The 19,283-nt window shown below is 44.8% G+C and overlaps 1 protein-coding gene across 10 annotated transcripts; it reads left to right on the forward strand.

Moving 5' to 3' along the window:
- The first annotated feature begins 3,737 nt into the window (after positions 1-3,737).
- Positions 3,738-18,939, forward strand: Ccdc190 (coiled-coil domain containing 190). 10 transcript variants are annotated; one of them, XM_076547941.1, is made up of 5 exons: positions 3,738-3,876; positions 4,297-4,414; positions 12,888-13,158; positions 17,522-17,645; positions 17,943-18,939. In XM_076547941.1, exons 3-5 carry the CDS (start codon positions 12,963-12,965, stop codon positions 18,496-18,498), a joined length of 876 nt encoding a protein of 291 aa, XP_076404056.1. In that variant the 5' UTR covers positions 3,738-3,876; positions 4,297-4,414; positions 12,888-12,962; the 3' UTR covers positions 18,499-18,939. The 10 variants fall into 10 exon arrangements, with proteins under 10 accessions (XP_076404056.1, XP_015843262.3, XP_042114476.2 ...); XM_015987776.3 differs by having other exon boundaries at positions 12,917-13,158; XM_042258543.2 differs by lacking the exons at positions 3,738-3,876; positions 4,297-4,414 and adding exons at positions 12,156-12,510; positions 12,664-12,753.
- Positions 18,940-19,283: the final 344 nt, after the last annotated feature.

Genomic DNA, 19,283 nt, shown 5'->3' on the forward strand with positions numbered 1-19,283 from the left:
AACATCAACTTTCAATAGGCTTGGTCTCCAAAGACTCCTAGCTTGCCTGTTTCCAACCGTACACTGTTCCCTAGGAGATGAGGCAAACAGAGGAGAAGTATTAGATGGTCCTGAAACTAACTCTCTAATCTTGAAATCAGAGGTCCCATAGTAGATATTTTATTTAAAAAATTAGATATATATGGAAAGAGAGCGAGGGGCAGATAGACAGAGATTTGATTTCCACTCGTGGGAACATACAGGATGCCTACCTATCTCTGGCTGTATGTGACCTGATGGTTTCATAAATATTTTCAAGGCCATCACATTAATGGGAAGTAACCTTGATCTTTTGAACTATTGGTAGGGACCAAGGACAAGCCTGCAGGTACACCGATCCACATACTCAGGGGACAGTCTCACATAGATGTTCAAAGTGGAGACCGAGCAAGCTTTCCTGCTTTCACAGGAGAGGGACCAAAGGGAGCCTCGGAGTCTGGTCTGAGCTCCGGTCTCTGTGCATTTGGGATCTGGGGAGGTGGGGGTGGGGAAACAGTGAGGCTGAGCACCAGCAGAGATTCCCAGATGCTTGAAGAGTGTGGTGCAAACAGTCCCTGAAGTCCCTTCCATCATCAGGTCCCCCAAAGGGACGTCTCCAGCACTCCAGTCAGAAGCTACGTGCTTCTCTGCACTCTCAGCCAGATGTAAGCTGGCCAAAGGGGGTGGCCATCTGGGCTCAGAGAGCCCATTAGCGCCGTAACAGGCAGCCGAGTTTGATTATAAACACCAGCCTCTCTCAAGCCAGCTGTCTCACGCTTTGAAATTACGCACTTGGAAAGCATCTGGTTTGGGACAGGAGACATCTCTCCCATGGGCTTCAGAGAAGAGGAGGCTGGGAGTCTGTGGCCCAGGCAGCACATGGCTTCTGGCAAAAGGCGAGCAGGCTCTTTTTTATCTCCCACCCTACTCTTTAATCTTAGCATGCCTACCTGTAAGGAGTGTGTGCCTGCACGTACGCAGTTTTGGAGTCATTTTTCTCAGGAACACTGTAGACAAAGAGGCTTCATTTAAAATAGGAATAGGGGAGAGACTTGAGAATATCTAGGACTGTCAGGTAAAAAGCCATTTGGACTAATAACGGTCACATCCGTAGGCAGCCCAGGCCTTAGATGTAAAGGTAGGAGGAGGCTGCTGGGTGTTCCTGGTCCAGACCATGGGTGAGCATAAATGCCTATGTCCACCCCTTCTGTAGATGGTCAAAATGAAGCAAGAAACAGGTTGAAAGTCACACATGAATGGGAATACCAGAGAAATCCCACCTCACTGTTCCATAGGAAAGCCAGAATGAAGGCTGTTCCTCAACAACCATCTAGAATCTTCTCTAGCCTTCTGCCACAACCCAGCCCATGACTCCTAATTAAAAGGAGCACGCTGTTTCTCAGTTATGACAGTTGCCTGTCCCCTTCTCTTATCTTTGAGTTACTGGAGGAGTGAGATTGAAGACTGTTGATTCTTCTTGTCACCTCCCATACGAAGGAGATAGTACCAAGAGAGTATTTGAAACCGTAGTCAATCAAATTGATCGGGAAACCTCGGCAGATAATACGTTTCCTTTGGCGGGTGGTAAGTGCGTGTTAGGCACATTGCTAATGACTTTGCTGGAATTGTGAGGTGGTTTCTTCAGATTTCAGCTCACACATTCACTGTCTTGGCTCCCAAGGCTGCCTCTGAGATCCGTGAAGGACAATGGCTGAGCTAAACCAGATCCTGAGAACTTGAGTAAAGAAAGTGAACGAAGTGGAAACTTAAGGGTGGTGACAATCGCTGGCCCTGTACAGAGTTTGAGGTGGGGAAGAGACATCTGTCAGTGTGGAGGCCAGCAGCACAAAAGAAAGGGACTGCTGGGTCACCTCTGCCTTTGGGAAGATAGACTTATGTCCCCAAAAATACCCGGGGAGAGGGATGCCCCTCAGAAGTCTAAAAACTCAGGTATCCCTCAAAATGAGAAGCAGGATTAACACAATCAATTGAAGTGGGGGTGCAAGGGTGCTGGGTGAACCTCCAATTCCAAACTGCAGAGACTGACAAGCCTCCGTCTATAACCCAGGGCACAGATGACAGCTCCCTGGAGGGAGCCAGGGGGACCCTACCCAGGGAGGCTGTCCTGGGAGGAGACATAAACAGGAAGGATGGGTACCCGGTCAAGTGGGAACAGCATGGCATCCTCGTGGAGGCCGGGAAGGAAAGGACTTCTCAGTTCTTGTTGACATGCACCCCCTCCACTGAGGATGAGCCCCAGAGTCAGAGGGGGAAGCAAGCTTTAGGAGGAACGGGGTGAGACTGACATAAGGGAAGTGACTTCGAAAATGAAGTCCTCAGTGATGCTGAGCCCCTCAGGCCTCCGGCTGAGGTCAATACTACAACAGCAGCGAGTGCAGACTGTTTGTTTATTTGTTGGTTTTTTTTGGGGGGAGCAGGTTTTTGGCATTTTGGGTATTTTTTAAATGTCTCATTTTTATTTTAGGAGCTTTACTCAAAATGGCTTCTGGAGTTCAGAAGGAAGAATTGACATGAGCTTTTAGGCAGGGCTCTCTAGAAATATATATTTTTTTAATTGACAACGAAAGGTAGTCTTTATTTTATTTGCTTCCTCTTGGGGGGGGAAGGGGGAGGATCAATTCTCACCACATGATTCCATGTTTTTCCAAGTGTGATGGCACACGTCTGTAATTCCAGCAGTTGGGAGACTGAAGCAGGAATATTGCAAGTTTCAGGACAGCCTGGGCTCCAAGTCCCTGTCTCAAAAACCAATCAACAGTAGTGAGTGAAAAAGATGGAGTTTGAATGCTTCCTGACTTCTAACATGAAAAAATGAAGCTTCCACGCAAGTGGCCTTAAAGAGTGAAAAACCAATTTTGTGAAACAGTATCTTATGCTTTCGGAAGAAATAAATCATAAATGGCCACTTGTTAGGCCAAAGATGGCCTCTGTTATGTTCTAACTCCTCGTCCTAGGCTCTGGTCCAGGAACTTCTGAAGGGTCCAGTTTCTGCTCACTGAGTAAGTGGTTTCAGAGCGCCATCTGGTGTCAGCATCAGGAACTACAGCAAACTTTCACAAGGCAGAACTTGAATTTCAGCCTTGGCGTGATATGAGGCCTTGATTACTTCTGTAGCCCATGCACCTTAATTCCAATACAAGTTCAAAGTTCAATAGTTCTTCATTGAATGATTTCAAACTGTCGAAGAGTGCAACAGAATCCGGGAGCTGGGTCTCAGCAGCTTTCTTATAGCAAACTCACCCTTAATACGGCTGGGAATTTTACAAGGTCAGAGGAGAAGGCTATGAAAGGTTCCAAGTCGGATTTAGAACTGTGCTCGCACAAGCCAGCCTCTAGAGCTACCGGAAGCTGAAAGAGACAGGCGTAATTCTCTTGAAAGCCTACAGGGGGCGCGTGGCTGCCGCGGCACCTGGGTTTCAACCTTCTGCCTCCACCACTAAGAAAAAATAAAACAACAAAACAAAAAAACATTTCCATTGTTTCAAACCAGTCAGTTAGGGTAACTTGTTATAGGAGCCACAGAAAATTTGCACCGTTGGTGCTCAGCACTCAGAGCAGGGGAAAGAGGTGGATGCTTAGCTTTGTGAGTACCGTGGTTGTTACAAGACTGTTGTCACTATGGAGATGCTGCATTATCTAAGGTTACACATTAAACCCATGAGCAGATTAGGAGTTTGTTAGTTTAATAAACGGGTGTACTTTGTCTCCGATAAGGGTGGCCACTCCTGTTATCTGATCACTACGCGACTGCAGTTGAAATTTGTTACCAGACACGAGAGGCCGGCCCGGCCGGCCGGCGGCTTTCCTGGCATAGGTCATTCCCAAGGAAGAAACAAGGTACCCTGGCCCCTTGCCGCACCCTCGCAGGAGAGAGCACCCGGTTTCCCAAACCCAGCAAGGTCCCTGGTCATTAAGGCCACCTGGAGAGAAGCTGGGCTCTGAATCCAGAACTAGCAAAATGGGGGAGTGTGGAAGTTGGGAAATGAACCGACCCGCAGCCTGTGTGAGCTGATTCACGATGGGACTGTGAGAATCCGACCGACTATGGTTTCCCGAGTTTGAAATACTCATTGGGTATTTGGCATTATCTTAAAAGCATGCTTATCTTTCCAGTTTCATTTAAGAAGCACTAGTGGATGTGGTGGGTTTTTTTTTTTTTTTTTTTTAAGCACTTAATAGGAAAGTTAAAGGCTGTTGCATACGTTTCCAGTAGAGTTTATTTAAGTTGCTTTTTTTTTTAATTAATACTTCACTCAGCAAACGTTTATCGAACACTTATCATGAATGAGGCGCCCTGCTCCATGAAGAAAAATAAATAAATCCCTTCCTTAAAAGAGTTGGCACAACAGTGGAATGTGTGGATGAATAGTTGAAGGTACTGGATTTTTTTTTTTTTTAACTGCAGTGTATTGACGGCTGTTGTCAAAGGACTTAGTGTGATATTAATACCAAACGTTCTCTGTCCTTCAAACGTGTGAATGCAGTCCAGAGAGAAGACCATGGCTAATGTTCTCTGGAAAACAAGGCCTGCCTGTCTGTCCCCTAGAGACAATCCCTTTCTCTAACAGGAACAAAAAGCCAAAATAGGTAGGGTGGTCAAGAAAAAGGGAAGCAGCTAGCATGTGCCAAGATCAAGAGTCTTGGGGTTCACACGGTCTTCGGAAGATGCAAATATCTCAGGGGAAAATGAGGCAGAGGTCATGTCCTAAAATGTGTCATTCTCTGTCTTCTTCTTTTCCAGACTGGTGTCCATAGCCCAATGGGGCTTTTTTTTTTTTTTTTTCATTTATTTACAAGAATATTTATGGGAGTGCACATTTGCCTCATTTCAAACATAATCTTTAGAAGGAGCATAGCCTAAACATTTGGACAGCCACCTTATGTGTTAGTTCCGGGACTTAATTTTAGACTTTGCCTTTATAATAATGTTTGTGGCACACAGTTCTTATTTAACTATAGTCATAACATACTAAAGTGATGGGCAATAATCTTAGCCATCTAATTGTGTATGTACATATTAGTCAGTGTGGCAGAAGTTTTGGTTGTCTCTTAATACAAACTCTTCCCTTCTCTAAAGTAGTAAAACTCCAAATGTTTAAATAGCTGCATGGTTGTCCACAAAATAAAAACTTATGTTGTCCAGAAGATGTGACCATGTGATTATAAACTGTATACACATATCTTGGGCATTTTCTGAAAAACTTGTATTTAAAAGGTGTGTGTGTGTGTGTGTGTGTGTGTGTGTGTGTGTTTAACCTTCAAATGTCCCATACCCTAATTCCCAGACTGCCAACTGATTTTGTAATTCCTATTCCAGGTGAATTAATATTTTCCACTATGATTCCAGAAGTACATTTTTTTCTTACAGTTATTTCAACTCTCACTTTCCATATTTGGAGGAAGCAATATCAAAATCATTTGTATTACCTCAGTAACCATCCCTTACCTGAAGAAAAAAAAAAAAGCCTCACATGATCTCACTACTTCCGTTTGAATTTACACTTGTGGCCATTTTTGTTTCACAGACTGTCACTTTGTCTTTTTAATGCCAACTGGCAGCTGTTGAGTGTGCCACAAAGCAATTAGTTGTTTGTGTGGGTGGGTGATGACAGAAGCATCTGAACTCAAACTTCTGTCTTATATGCCGTCTTCCCCCCACGTCAGACTCGTAGCTTCGCAAGGGTGTTTCGATTCTCTTTTCTAATTTCCTTGTGTTTAATCTTGTGAGTTGTCACCCGAGAAATGATAGTGTGAACCTTAGTTCATGAATGAAAATGTTAATGACTGTCCTTAGGTTTCTTTTGGAAGGTAAAAAGGAAAACTGGAAAGCTTGCCTGGTCTACCTTTTAAACCCCATGCTTTGTTACTGCGTACTGGACAGTTTGTTTTCCCAGGTCCCAACTTCACTCATTCAGTCTTCAGTTACATGTACACACACACACGTCATTTTCCTTACCCATCATCCCTCTGCACCCTAGCCATATACCTGAAAACTTCCTTTTCTGTCTCAAACACATACCCTGCAGAAGTTAGTTTAGCAAAGACTCGATCCTTTTCTTTTTTCTAGTCTGAAACTATCTTTGCTACTCCATGCATAGACTTTTAGGTCGATACTTGGAGTTATGGTTTGTTTTGTTTTCAGAGCATCGAAAATATTCTGTTTCCCAACCTACATTGTTGCTATTGAGAAGTCAGCTAAAAGACTGTAACTTCTTTGAACATTAGTATTTGTCTCTCTCTGCCTGTATTAACATTTCCAAATATAGGAAATTTAAAATATACTCAAAGTTAGAAAGAATCACCTAGTATATGCATTTATTAGTGCCCAGAATCTAGCTTCAACACTTATTAATATTTTACAACTTTAGTGTCATCCGTTTCTATACACATAGTCACATATACACTTGCTTTGGCACTTTTTAATGGTGTATTTTAGAGTACATACAAAATGTTATGTCACTTAATGTGTATATCCAACCCTGAAGGACCGCCCATGTTGACACAACCGCCATGCCGTGAGAACTTAGTGCATACCCTCACTTAGGCGTTAGACTCTTGTCATTAATGTATTCATATTAGAAGGTGGGGCCTTCAAAGTTGACTACATCATGACATGGGTGACATCATGAATGAGATGGATGCCCTTAGGAGAAAGGCCCCAGTGAACTCTCTCGTTCTTCTCACCGTATGGGGACACCATACGGCTGTCTGAGAATAAGGACTCTAAATTTGCCAACATCTTGAGTCTTAGGTTTCCAGGTAACCACAACACACACACACACACACACACACACACACACACACACACACACACACACACACACTGGGGGGATAGATAACACTTTGTTCATAAACTCTCCAGTTTACAGTACTGTGCCCTAGCAGCTTGAACAGAGAAATCCACATGCCGTTATCACACCAAGTACAGTTAACAAAAGGACTTTCTTGTTTTTATATCCGTTTTCTATTCACATTCCGCCCTTGTCCCCTTTTCACTGTTGCTTTATGGAAATCTAGATCCAAACAAGTCCACATACCACTTTGGTTGTTAGTGTAAGCAACTTCTATACCATTTTTTTAAAAGTTTTTAGTATCTAACCATTAATTCGTCAGGAAAGCCAGACAGTTTTCTTGAATGACCTGTGTATTCTCCTAGGCTTTCTCTCATTGTTTATTAACTTCTTCGTTAAGTCTCTGCATGGCAGTCAGAACCCAAGGTTAGAATAAATCCAGGTTAAAGATGCTTGTTCAAGGACATGTCTCAACCCCTCCCTTAGAGACACTACAGTTAGTCGGAGGATTCGAGGGCTGTCAGCTGGTCCCTCGCTATGAATCCTTTCCCCTAAGGTTTGGGCATGAACTGTTGCCTAGATCTGTTACCTCCAGAAGGCTTCCCACTTAGGGAATTTCTTCTGCATCTGTGAGCTACAGGTGCAAAAATCTTCCCCTCACCCACGCTTTAATTTAAAAATACAATTCATGAGAGAAAACACAGAGGATACTAGATCCTCTCCATTTATTTATTTTATGGGAAGTTAACTGTTGTCTAAATGGTCTAAAAGTAGCCAGCCTGTGACGGCTTTCATAATGATCCCCGAGTCTCTTGGATACTGGGGATTGAACCAAGGGTCTCCCATACATTAGGGAGGCACACTACCATTAAGCTATATCTCTTGCAATTATATTTTTTGGTTTTTAAATTTTTTATTTATTTGTTAGTGTTTGTGTGTGTGTAAGAGCGCGGAGCCCACAGTCTGTGTGTGGAGGTCCAGAGGACAACTTGCAGGAGCTGGCTCTCACCTTCCACCATGTGAGTCCCAGGGATTGAGCCCATGTCTTCAGACTTGACAGGCACCTTTGACCTGCTGGGCTCTCTCACTGCCCATCCACCATCACCCCCAGGTATATTTTAAAACTCAGTTTTATTGAAGTATAGTCTACATCCAGTAGAATTTGCCCATTTTAAAGAGGTTGATAAATAAATGCATCCATATAAACACGACCATAAGCAAACACAGAACGTTTCCTGTGTCCCTCTCCACAAACTCTTGCTCTTTAAAGTGAGCCCACATGCCCCATCTCACCCCCAAACAGCCATTCATCTGTTTTAACCACTTTAAGCTTACATTTGCTGGTACTTGCACGTTTCACATCACAAAGCATGGGGTCTTTTGAAAGGGCATCTTTGTCTTAGCATAATGCTTTGGGGATTAGCCTACATTGTTGCAAATATCAGTAGTTCTATTTCTTTCGGTAATTTTAATGTATAATGCACCACGTTTTGTTTTGGATTTTTTTTTCATTACTCATGTGCAAGCATTTAGACATTTCACTTTTGCATCAATGGGGCAGGATCAACCAAAGGCTGTACAGATATGCAGCTTGAATGTGCGCTTTCTCTCCCCCCCCTCCCTCCATCCATCCATCCGTCCCTTTCTCTCTCTCTCTCTCTCTCTCTCTCTCTCTCTCTCTCTCTCTCCCCCTCTCTCTCTCCCCCTCTCTCTCTCCCTCCCTCCCTACTACCCATGTGCATATGTCTGTGACTATGTACATTCATTTTTTCTGTTCTCTCAATCCTAGCCACCACCACAGCCTGCTCGGCCTCCATTCTCTCCAGCTCAGAGCCAGCTGGGCTCTGTTTTGCTTGCTTTCCTTGTGTTATTTCTTATTTCACAGGCATCACCTATTTCGTGATGTCCGAAAACACTTGGTTGGCCCTCAACTTACCGGAAGCAGCAACCCTTCCTGTGCAAACTGAAGCTCCCTGAATCTTTTTTAAGTTGTTTTTTTTTTTTTTAATAATCAACTTCACTAAGATGTAATTTATATACATTAAAATCCAGAGTTTAGTTTATATAATTGATATACATTAATATGCCAGGGTTTAGGCATATAGATTGTTGGCTTGGACAAATGTGTGCAACACATAATCACTACCTCTCTTTCCCCAGAATCTCCCTCTTCCCTTTTCACAGTCAGTCTTTATCTACACCTCTCCATCCAGGAAGCCACTGAGCTGATGATATCTGTGCTGTGGATTTAATTGTGCCTGTTATGTTATTTCAAATATTTCACCGCTCCATATAGGAAGCCACTGAGCTGATTTCTGTGCCATGGATTAATTGTGCCTCCTGTAATATTTCAAATATTTGAAGCCAGTTTTCCCCTTTGCATCTGCCCCCTTTCATCAGCATGGTATCTTTGGGTGGGGATCCATTCATGGAATTCCTGTGTCCCATTTTCTTCATTACTAAGCAGTATCCTGCTATGTGAATGAATCACAGTTTGCGTCTCCATTCACTGACTCACTGGCCATTCAGCTCGTTCCCAGTTGAAGACTGCTATGAAGAAGCTGCCTTGAACACGCCTATGCGAGTCTTTGGCGCACTTAACCTTTCTCTTTGTTAAATCTCTAGAAATGGAACTCCTAAGTCTTGTCTATGTGTTAAATTTTACAAGAAACTGCCACACTGGTTTCCAAGTGATTACATAATTTATACTCAAATAATCAATCCATGAAAGTTCCAATTGACCCATTATTCTCCCCAGCACCTTTGTTCAGTTTAGGTTAGGCCAGCAGATGAGATGGGGTATGTCATCACAGGTTTTATATGGAATTCCCAACAACTAATTACATGGAGCATATACACTCGTTTTCACATTTCCCTTTGCATCCTCCTTTAGATTGTCTGTCCTTGTCCTTTGTCTATTTTTGAACAGGGGTGTTGGTGCCGTCATGTGCTGTTTGGGACTGTGCATACAGGCTCTTTGTAAGATAAATAGGCTGTCAGAGCATTCTCCAGAGCTCTAGCATACCTTTTCTCTTCTCTGGCAGTGTGCTTTGAAGAAAAGGAGGTTTAATATCACTTGATATAGTTTGCTAACTTTTTTCTCTTGCCTGTTTTTGTCTACTTCCAATTCTTTGCCTAACCTATGTTTACAAAAACATTTTGGTGTTTTTTTCCTTGTAGAAATTTTGTAATTTTAGCCTTTAAATTAAAACATAAAATCCCTCTTCTTAACTTTTTCATCAGGCCTAGCACAAGGATTGAGGTTGAATTCCTCAGTGTGGATATCAATTCCTCCAGCACACTCTGTGGGAATTCAATGTGAGCCTTCCCTTCATTCAAGTGTGTTGATGTTTCTGTCAAAAGCAGAGTGACTAGATGTGGCAGTCTTTTCTGGAATCTCTCTTCTGTTTTGTGGTCTTGTTTATCGTTATGCTGGCTCAGTATGATCTTGCTGTAGCTTCAGAGGAGCTCTGGAAATCACACAATGTTGGTCTTCTTTATTCTCCCATTTTAAAATTATTGTGGCCATCATAAGTCCTTTGCATTACCATTTGGATTGTACAGTTAGTTTTCATTACCTACCAGGAAAAAAAATACCTGCTAAGATCTTGATGGTAATTGGGTCTATAGATTACCGTGAACAGAGCAGACAGCCAAAAATTCTCAACATGACATAGTTCCCCATGTTTTGTAACCACTTTTCTCACTAGTTCTTTCCCTGTGGGTGGTAGCCAGGGCGCCATCCCGGAATGATAATTTCATGTCTGCAGCCACCATCTTCCTGGATTCTTTGTTCTTTCTTCGCCTTGATGATACTGGACAGAGGCTCTGTGTTTCTGGCCACGCTGTGTATGAAAAGCTTCAGCTCACTTTAAGGCTTCGATCTTCCATGCAGGTCAGACCTTTCCTCCCTGCACTCCATGGGTGTGGAGGAAGAGGAAGAAGGAAGAAGAGAAATGATGGCTTGTCCTTTTCCTCCTCCTCCTCTTCCTCCTCCTCCTCCCATTGTCATAGAGTGGGAAACATTGTGTGTGTGTGTGTGTGTGTGTGTGTGTGTTTTATGCCTCCATTCCCTTGTCTTTCTGATCCTAGACAGTGGGGCTGGTTTCTGGCACTGCTACTGCATTTGGTACGCGAGGCACGCGAGGCTTTACTCTTTCTCTGCCTCTGTTCAGTTCTGTGTGCTCCTGGTCACCTCTGCTTTAAGATGTGTGGCTTTCTGGGGGAAGTTCATCTTCACCCGGATCCCCTCAGGCCCTGCTCAGGTTTCCATCTCTTCTCTGTGGAAGTATTTCTCCTCCCATGGACAGCGATGCCATGGCTACAGCATGATTTCTGCTCCCTCATAGGGAATCAGTACCTCCAAGGCACTCTCATGGGGACCAGGGGACCATGGTGCACACATAGCACACTACGGGCCCTTCATGCGGTTAGTTCTGCAAGCTTCTCCCCATCTGCACTTTCTCAAGATGACACACAAATTATATGAGATGCCACAGTGTCATCAGCTTGGGGGGGAGGAGCATAACAAAAGTATGGTGTGATGGCTGTTATGCACTTCACCAGTTTTCCCGATGGGGAAATGGAGGGCCAGTCTCCCCTTATGTGGCACCCTGCTTTCTGTAGTAATTATCTGGGAGCCTCCTCCCTATTTGGTTAAATCCTGGAGATGAAGAACTTACGGCATGGGAAAGCTCTGAGTAGGCATCCTTCCCCGCTTAGAGAGTGAACCCCGCCCTCTCCTCTCACCTCCTGGGTAATCTCTTTATAATAGTTTGTTTGCCGGTGGAGAGTGTGGTAATAGGGGCTGCTTGGCTGCCTTTCATAAACTCTGAGGGGATTAGTGGGCCCCAGTGTTGGCAGCTGTCTTTAGACTGTGGAATATTACTGCCTCATATTTTCAGATGGGTCCCCAAGGAAATAATAGTAGTCCCACCCAGTAGCTTCGTCTATAATAAATAGTTCAACTCTGCTCTTTGCTGCAACTATCCAAACACAAGGACAAAAGTTGATTTAAAAATCTGTCACTTCACCTAATGCTATATCTAATACTTTGAAAATCTAAATAAACTTTGAAATGCACTAAACAAGACTAGAAGCCTGGAAATACTCGGCACAGAGTGCAATAATATAGAATGAGCAAATTAAATGCCCTTTCTGTGCAAAATGTCTACAGTCATGACTGGGAAGGCAGGGTGTTTTCTTTTGGTTTCCAAGAAGCAGGAAAGAGGGTGGGATGTGGGAAGAATGGCTGGGGGGTGGAGGGGGAGGTAGAGGAGAGGAGGGGAGAGGTGGACCAGAAGAGAATGGTAACTCTTTGCTTTCATTCTTGGCTCCCATGGACACCATGAGGAGCACTTCAGGCCTCTCTGGGGAGGGCTGGGAGTTGGCAAGCTTCCTTCATTCTCAAAACATGTTAGAGATGTGGCCTTTTCAAGAGGGACTGGTACCCATGGCTCGAGGAGGCAGCATTCCTGACCCAGGGAGACAGGAAGAGAGCAGAGAGCTCTCTCGGGAGTAGCCAGCATTCTGCCAGCAGCCCTCTCCCAAGGTCCCGCCTCCTCTTTGCACGGACTCATGCTTAATCATTCTTTAATGAAGAATCAAGTTCAGTAATGCAGACTTAGCCTAGCGCAGGCCAAGAAACGGAGATTTTCACGGTGAGAACCTGGGTCTGCAGGTAAGTGCTACCTACCTACCTTGTTCTCGGTGATGCTTTAGTCTACACTTTACTCAAGCTGACTTAAAAATAGTCTCTTAAGTTGAGCTGCCTTGTGCCTGACCGTATCCCCTTCTCTATTGCTAATCTTTTCCTGAATTATTACCACCGAAGCCTCGACAGGAGCAATTGACTGCTACCCTGCACACATTCTGTGCTGTAGCCCCGAGGGAAGTACTGGGAGAGACCCAAAGGAGAGAAAAGGTGTGTCCCTTCCCAGGCGTGTTACCGGAGTAGAGGAGATAGAAGTGTGGGTTTGGATGCTGTGACTTCATCTGACTAGGCAGTTTGGAGTTGACTAAAATTCATTTTCAAACTAATCGGTGACCAATCACCAGAGGCCAGCATCTTGGCCTTGCTCTTTTAGGTGGGTTGTGGTACCCGGAAGACTCTTGCTTCACTGTCTCCAAGCCATGAAGAGGACAGACCGGAACATGGTGAGGGGACCGTTGTATAAGCAGTTCGACTTGGAGCGAAAGAATGCCAGGCAAGCCGAAGCTAGACTCAGCCTCAGACTGCAAAGGCTGGAGGTCATCTGCCTCTATCACGTGAAATCGCTGGCCAGGGAGCAGAGACAGCTTCAGAAAGAACTGCAGCGGCTGCAGCAGGGTGAGGCTCCTCCCTAAGGGGTAATCTGCCCACCCACACCCACACCCACACCCACCCTGCTTCCGGTCCTAAGGACACTCTGCCCCAGCTTCTGGTAGTAAGGAGCAGTCTACCCTAGAGGAGGGCAGGATGGGGGGCATAGCAGACTCCACCTCACTGTGGGAAGTGAAGTGCTTGCCTCGTGCCAGGGTCCTTCGGAGTCCTGGATGACCAGCAGAATAAATGCCTCCATGTCCCTCTGGATTTAAGCAGGTCTAACCCTCTGGTCCTCTCTACCTTGTCCCCAAACTTCATAGCTCCTCCTGGTGCCTGGCCTCCAATCTTCTTGCGCTGACATCCCCCAGGCTTCCCTCATTGTCCTGTATCATGTTTCCAACTTGCTCCCCCTACCTTCCCCAACCCCACCGGATTCTTCACGCCACGATGGTCTCTTCCCTCTATCAGAGCTGATTTGGTTTTACTCTTTTATCCTGGCTGCCTTTCTCTTCGGGATTGAGCGGCCATTTATTGAACTGCTAAGGTATAAGCCACTTCCCCTTACCCTTTTATGAAAGGAAAGTTAAAACAAAAGCCAGAAAACCTTTCTCTGGGATTTTTACCTCAGTTCCCTCTGATGAGGAATAGGGGTGACGATGCCCATTGTGTGAAATTATCTGAGCTTTCAGTGAGAATTTGGCACAGGCATTTGCTTGGGATTTGACAACTTGAATTACTCAGATCGGCAGTGCAAAGTCATTTCAGAATGAACCCTCTCCTGCTGTCTTGTTGGAAACCGGTTCCGCTGTGTGGTTTGTAGAAACTGCCGCTCCTCCCTTTATTCGTTAAACAATTAAGTTTCAACGTTCCTTCAAAATTATATGGAGTCGGTTAAACTCGGCTTTCCAGGACGTTCCTCCTGACTTAAGCGAGGAGCGAGAACTCAGGAGTGTGTGTTGTGTTGTGTGATGGGATGTGGCCCGTTCGGGGGGGAAGCCAGATGGTACGCTTAAACACAAACCCTTCCAGGGCTGCAGTTTCAGCAGCTGACACACGAACCCAAAGCAGCCTCAAAACACTGGCCTGGCAATTCTTTCTAATTGTCAATTATTTCTAATTATAAAATAGTTTCCTTGAAACTTGAACGATGACCCTGTCTGAACTGAACTCTGTTTTCAAGTGCCCTGTCTACAGTCAGTGGTTAAGTCAACTTGGAATAAGAACACACCTGGAAAGGCGTCTTAGAAAGCAGCTGGTTGGTTCTCAGTCCAGTTCACAGGACAGCTGAGAGCAGGTGTCTATGCTCCAGAGGGTCGCATTAAAGGCAAGCCCCGTACTGCGGCCGCCCCTGCTGCATAGAGAGAGCCTGTCTCAGTCACCGGTGCGTGGAAAGTGTCAGGACCTAGACACTGACAGCTTCAGAGGTCAAGGTCTCCAGGTTCTGCCTCTCACACTGAACAGTCGAGTCAGAGAAAGGAGGAGAGATTGTGTGTCCTCTTGGTGTTCTCTAGAAGCTGTCTTCAGCAACAGTTTTCAATAATTTATTGGATGGATCTGTTATCACTGAGATGCAACGATTTGCCCATTGGTGGGTTGCTTCCTGAGCATGTTGTCGGCCCTCATCTTAGAGAGTAGGAACAATATGTAGAAATTAGGCTCAAAATTCAGCTTTCTTTTCACCAATGCCAAGATGGGTTATTCCGGGTCATGTGCTTTTGTTTGCTTGATGGGATGGTGGTTTGGCTGGCTGGTTGGCTGTTTTGGTTTGGGGGGATTACTGCTGTTGTTGTCACTTTGGTTTTTTGTTTGTTTTGTTTTGTTTTGAGGTAGAGTCTCACTACATAGCCCAAGTTGGCCTCAATCTCAGGATCTTCCTGCTCCGATCTCCTGAACTCGGGGATTACAAATCCATGCCACCTCCTTGGCTGTGGGTCAGGCTACTTAGAGGCTCAGGTAGAAATTTGAACAAATAAGGCCTTTTCACTTTTCAATGCTTATGACAATGTAACTGTCAGAAAGCTGAGCTTTTATAAGGCTGATTTAAAAACAAAAAACCTAAACGTGCTGTTAGAAATCCCATCAAAATTTTTTAATGCTAAAAATGGAATTATTCACAAAGTAAGGAGGGGATGCTGGAAGCCTCCTGCCCCTGTTAAAGACTCTTAGGAATATTTCTCCAAAAGAGGCGGTGTGTGAGCAGAACCTAGGAGAAGAGTGAAGTGATATAGGAAGAGAGAGATTATGGAGAGATGTGTAGTAGAAGATCGTTGCCAGAAGAAAGGAAGAGTGTGTGCAAACGGATGGGAATGAGTGTGGTTTGCCAGAAAGAGTTCCATGCTGCTGCAGCTCACGTGCAGTTACAGAACTCACACTAACCAGGTGTTGTCTCCAGCCAGAGCTTTACAAGGGCAGATCCCACCCTGCAGGGTCTGGGTGCAGGGAGATTCCATATTCACATTTTAGAGAGATGACTCTGACTAGAGTGCTTATGAGAAAACAGAGCTTAGGATGCAGCCAGAGTAGACCTGATAGAATTCCAAATGCAGACCTTGATGTAAAACTTAAACTAGAGTGTTGTTGGGAGATAAAATTGGGGAGACCAGCTTTTCAAGACACGTGGAAAAAAGCATCGTCAGGGTTCCATGACTAATTCCACGTCCAAGCATAAAGGAAAGGAGAGCATACTGCCAGGCTCAGGGCAGGCCATCAAATGTACAGGCTAAATCGGATAACTAGGTGGATACGGCACCACACCACTGTGGTGAGGAAAATGGGGGAAGATGATGCCACAGAGAAAAGAAAGAAAAAAGAAAAGGCTCATTTCGGAACCTGTTCACCCTGCTGTCTCAAATGCAGAAGAGTGAGCTCCCTAGAGGAGCAGCTCAAATCCTCTAGTTTATTGGAAATAGGTTTAAAAACAAAATGGAAAATGCCTCAAAATAGCTCCAAGAAAATAAGAAAGCAAAGGACTCAAAGAAGTGATTGGATGACTTTCATGTGATGTTCACACCCCGTGTACGGTCCTGTACCCTTATTCCCACTGCCTCATATATTCTAACCTCAGCAGGGTGCCTGTGGGAGGGGAGTGTCCTGGGTTTGTTTGCTGGTGGTTAGATGTATGTCTGTTTGCTATTCTTGGTTGGGATTTCTGGTTTGGGTTTAGTGAGGTGGGAAGTAGCTGTCCTAGTGCTAGGGATTGAACCCTGGGCCTTGTGCATGTTGAGCAAGCATATTCTACCACTAAACAGCACCCCTAGCCTTAACCACTATAACTTTAAGTGATTCCCATCAAAGCACAAAGCAATGCAAGATTTTCTATTCCGAATGACTCAGTCTTAAATGCCTTGAAAACTAATAGGGTCAGTGTGTTCTCTTCAAGCTATGACCACAAGAGACCGGAACATCAACTGGAAAAATGGAAAGTACACTTAATCATGGCCTCTGGCAGTTGCAAACCCTTGCCATGGGTAGAAGGAAGGCACACAACTGTAGTAAACAGACAAAATGTTCACACCCAGTTGTTTTCTTTTTTTAAACACTTGCGCTTGCCAAGTAAAACATTCAAACAAAGCCCACCAGGGCTGGGGCAGTTGCAACATCTGATCTGGGTGTCTAAATCCTCTCCAACATGTTCTAGGTAAACAGCAGTAACTGCAGGACGCTTTGCTGTTTTCATCCATCACATCAGAGGAGCGCCGTGTGTGACAGGAACCCACATCCTAGCTCTCTGAAAGCCCAGATCCCAGCTTTCACTTTCCTCTCCGACTATACTCATTTTCCAGGGCTGCACAGCAAAGTAACAAAACCCAGCCAGCTCAAACCCTAGACCTTCATTGTCTCAACCTGGAAGTTGAAGTGGGAGTGTGAGCAGGGTTTCCTCGAGCATGAGGCAGGAGCAGGCTTTCTCTTTGGTGTGTAGACTACAGGTCCCTTTACCCTGCCCTCTCTGCATGTCTACTCAAACTGCTACTGTCATAAGGACATCATCACAATGGTCGGGACCCACCATGATGGTCTTATTTGAATTTGATCATATCTATAAAAAGCCTATCTCCAAATAATGTCACAATCTCAAGAACTAAGGGCTAGTACCCCAATAAATGAAACTTAACACAATGCAGTCCACATTAACTCATTTTTTAAGTTTCATTTGATTTGTGTGTACAAGTGTTTGTGTGTATGTCTGAGTGAGTATATGAGCATATGTGTGTGCAAGTGCTGACAGAGACCAGAAGAGGGCGTTAGATCCCTGGGAGCTGGAATTCAAGGTGTTTGCGAGCCATGGATGTGGGTGCTTGGGTCCAAACTCTCGGTCCCTTAGTTGAGCATAGAGCACTCTTAACGGATGAGCTATCCTTCCAGCCATCATTTGCTCATTACCTCATAGCAGATATCATCAAGAAAAGAGTCTCCTCTTATGTGGAGAATGGAATTCAGAAGAGACCAAGAGATGTTGTCACAGTCTCACCACAAACAGGACGGAGGCACCTGGTCCTGGAGCCTAAGAGTCGGTAAGATAAGGAGTAAGTGCTTGGGTATGACACCGAATCCCACCTCCCAACCGATCTCTTTAAAACATGCTGCCTTCTCCTTCCTAGAGAGATACACTTCCGCCTCTCACCCTTCACCCCTTCTCTCCCACTTTACCACCTCAACTGAAACCAGAGAGAGAGAGAGAGAGAGAGAGAGAGAGAGAGAGAGAGAGAGAGAGAGAGAGAGAGAGTCTAATAAGTGGAAACGCCTAAATGGGGGCCCCTTCCTTTCACAAAGACATTTATTTCTTCCTTTTTATCTCCCCTCCCCGCCAGGGTACTGTCAACCAATATGACCCAAGAAGTTAAAACTAAGATTCAGAGCCCCTCTTTACCTGGCCCTGCCCTCAAAGACACCCTGAGAAGCCAAGAGCAGCTGCAATCTCAACTTGACAGAACCAGCTGCTGTGAGGAAGAGAATTCACAAGCCTGCGAGGGAGCGTCTGCAAATCCACTTAAGGGCACGAACACCAATAAGGAAGTCTCTGTCCCATGTCATGGCCAAGATGTTTCCACCAAGACAGAAGACAGTCCTACATCCAGCCCAGCTGGCGAGACGGGGTCAGCATCTGCAGATGAGACCAGATCAAAAAATGCCGGTCTAAAGCCACCTGGGGATACTGGGGATCAAAACCCCCCAAGCTCTGTGGAATGTGCAGGAAGCTTCAAAGGCAATTGCACAAAGCCAACCTTCCCAGAGTTGTTTGCAAAAGCCAAAAATGCCCACTATCTCCGCCACAGGGTGCCCCCTGAGTCTGAGAGGTTGCTTAGCATCGGGGAGATATTTGGACATGGAGACTCCTCACTACCCAGAGCAGGGAAAAGACTGTGAGATGGTACCAAGTTCCTTCCTCCCTGGCTGTGTAATGTAGCCTGACAATAAGATACCATAATCACTGTGGAAACGTGACCCTGTGCGATAAGCAATGCACAGAAACAAACAGAAATCCATGACAACTTTATTTTAGCATTCTTAGGGCCTCCTCCCTTTTATATGGTCTTTCTCATAATAAACTTTCTCATAATAAAGGCTACTATGAAAAAGGAAGAGAGGTATTATGAAAATATTTTAAATGGAGAACCTGAACTTGTCTTGAAGGAGACAGTCTTGTTGGCCCAAAGGTCCAGCTCATAGAGGAGCTGCTTATAGCGACACCTGCTGGCCAAGTGGTATAGCTAGTTGTCTTGTTTTCCTTTCTTTGGGGATTCGCATGGGAACCCAGCTGAAGTTATGTACTGTGACATGGTCTCCAAATAAAACCTGTTCTTGCCAAAGTTTCGAACTCTTTTTGAAGCTCCTCTCTTTCCTTCCTTCTCTCCATGCCCCTCCCCTTCTCTCCCCTCCTTCCTTTTCCTCCTTTTCTTCCTTTTCAAGTAGTTCCAACTGGATTTCTCTTTGCCCGTTTTAACTTTAATACCAAACGTTTTTGGATCCTAGTGAAAGAAACTAATCTGTGTCCGTTCTTCTCCTCCCTAATCACACTATCTTAAGACTTCTGGCACACTATCAAAGTTATACCAGATTCAGTGCATAACTAACCGCCTCACAGCAAAAAGAATTGTTTCCATTTAAAAATTACTTTTTCAAGATAGTGTGGTGCCACAGATTTATAGGCC

This window comes from Peromyscus maniculatus, chromosome 11 (assembly GCF_049852395.1).
Source record: "Peromyscus maniculatus bairdii isolate BWxNUB_F1_BW_parent chromosome 11, HU_Pman_BW_mat_3.1, whole genome shotgun sequence".
Taxonomy (NCBI): Eukaryota; Metazoa; Chordata; class Mammalia; order Rodentia; family Cricetidae; genus Peromyscus; species Peromyscus maniculatus.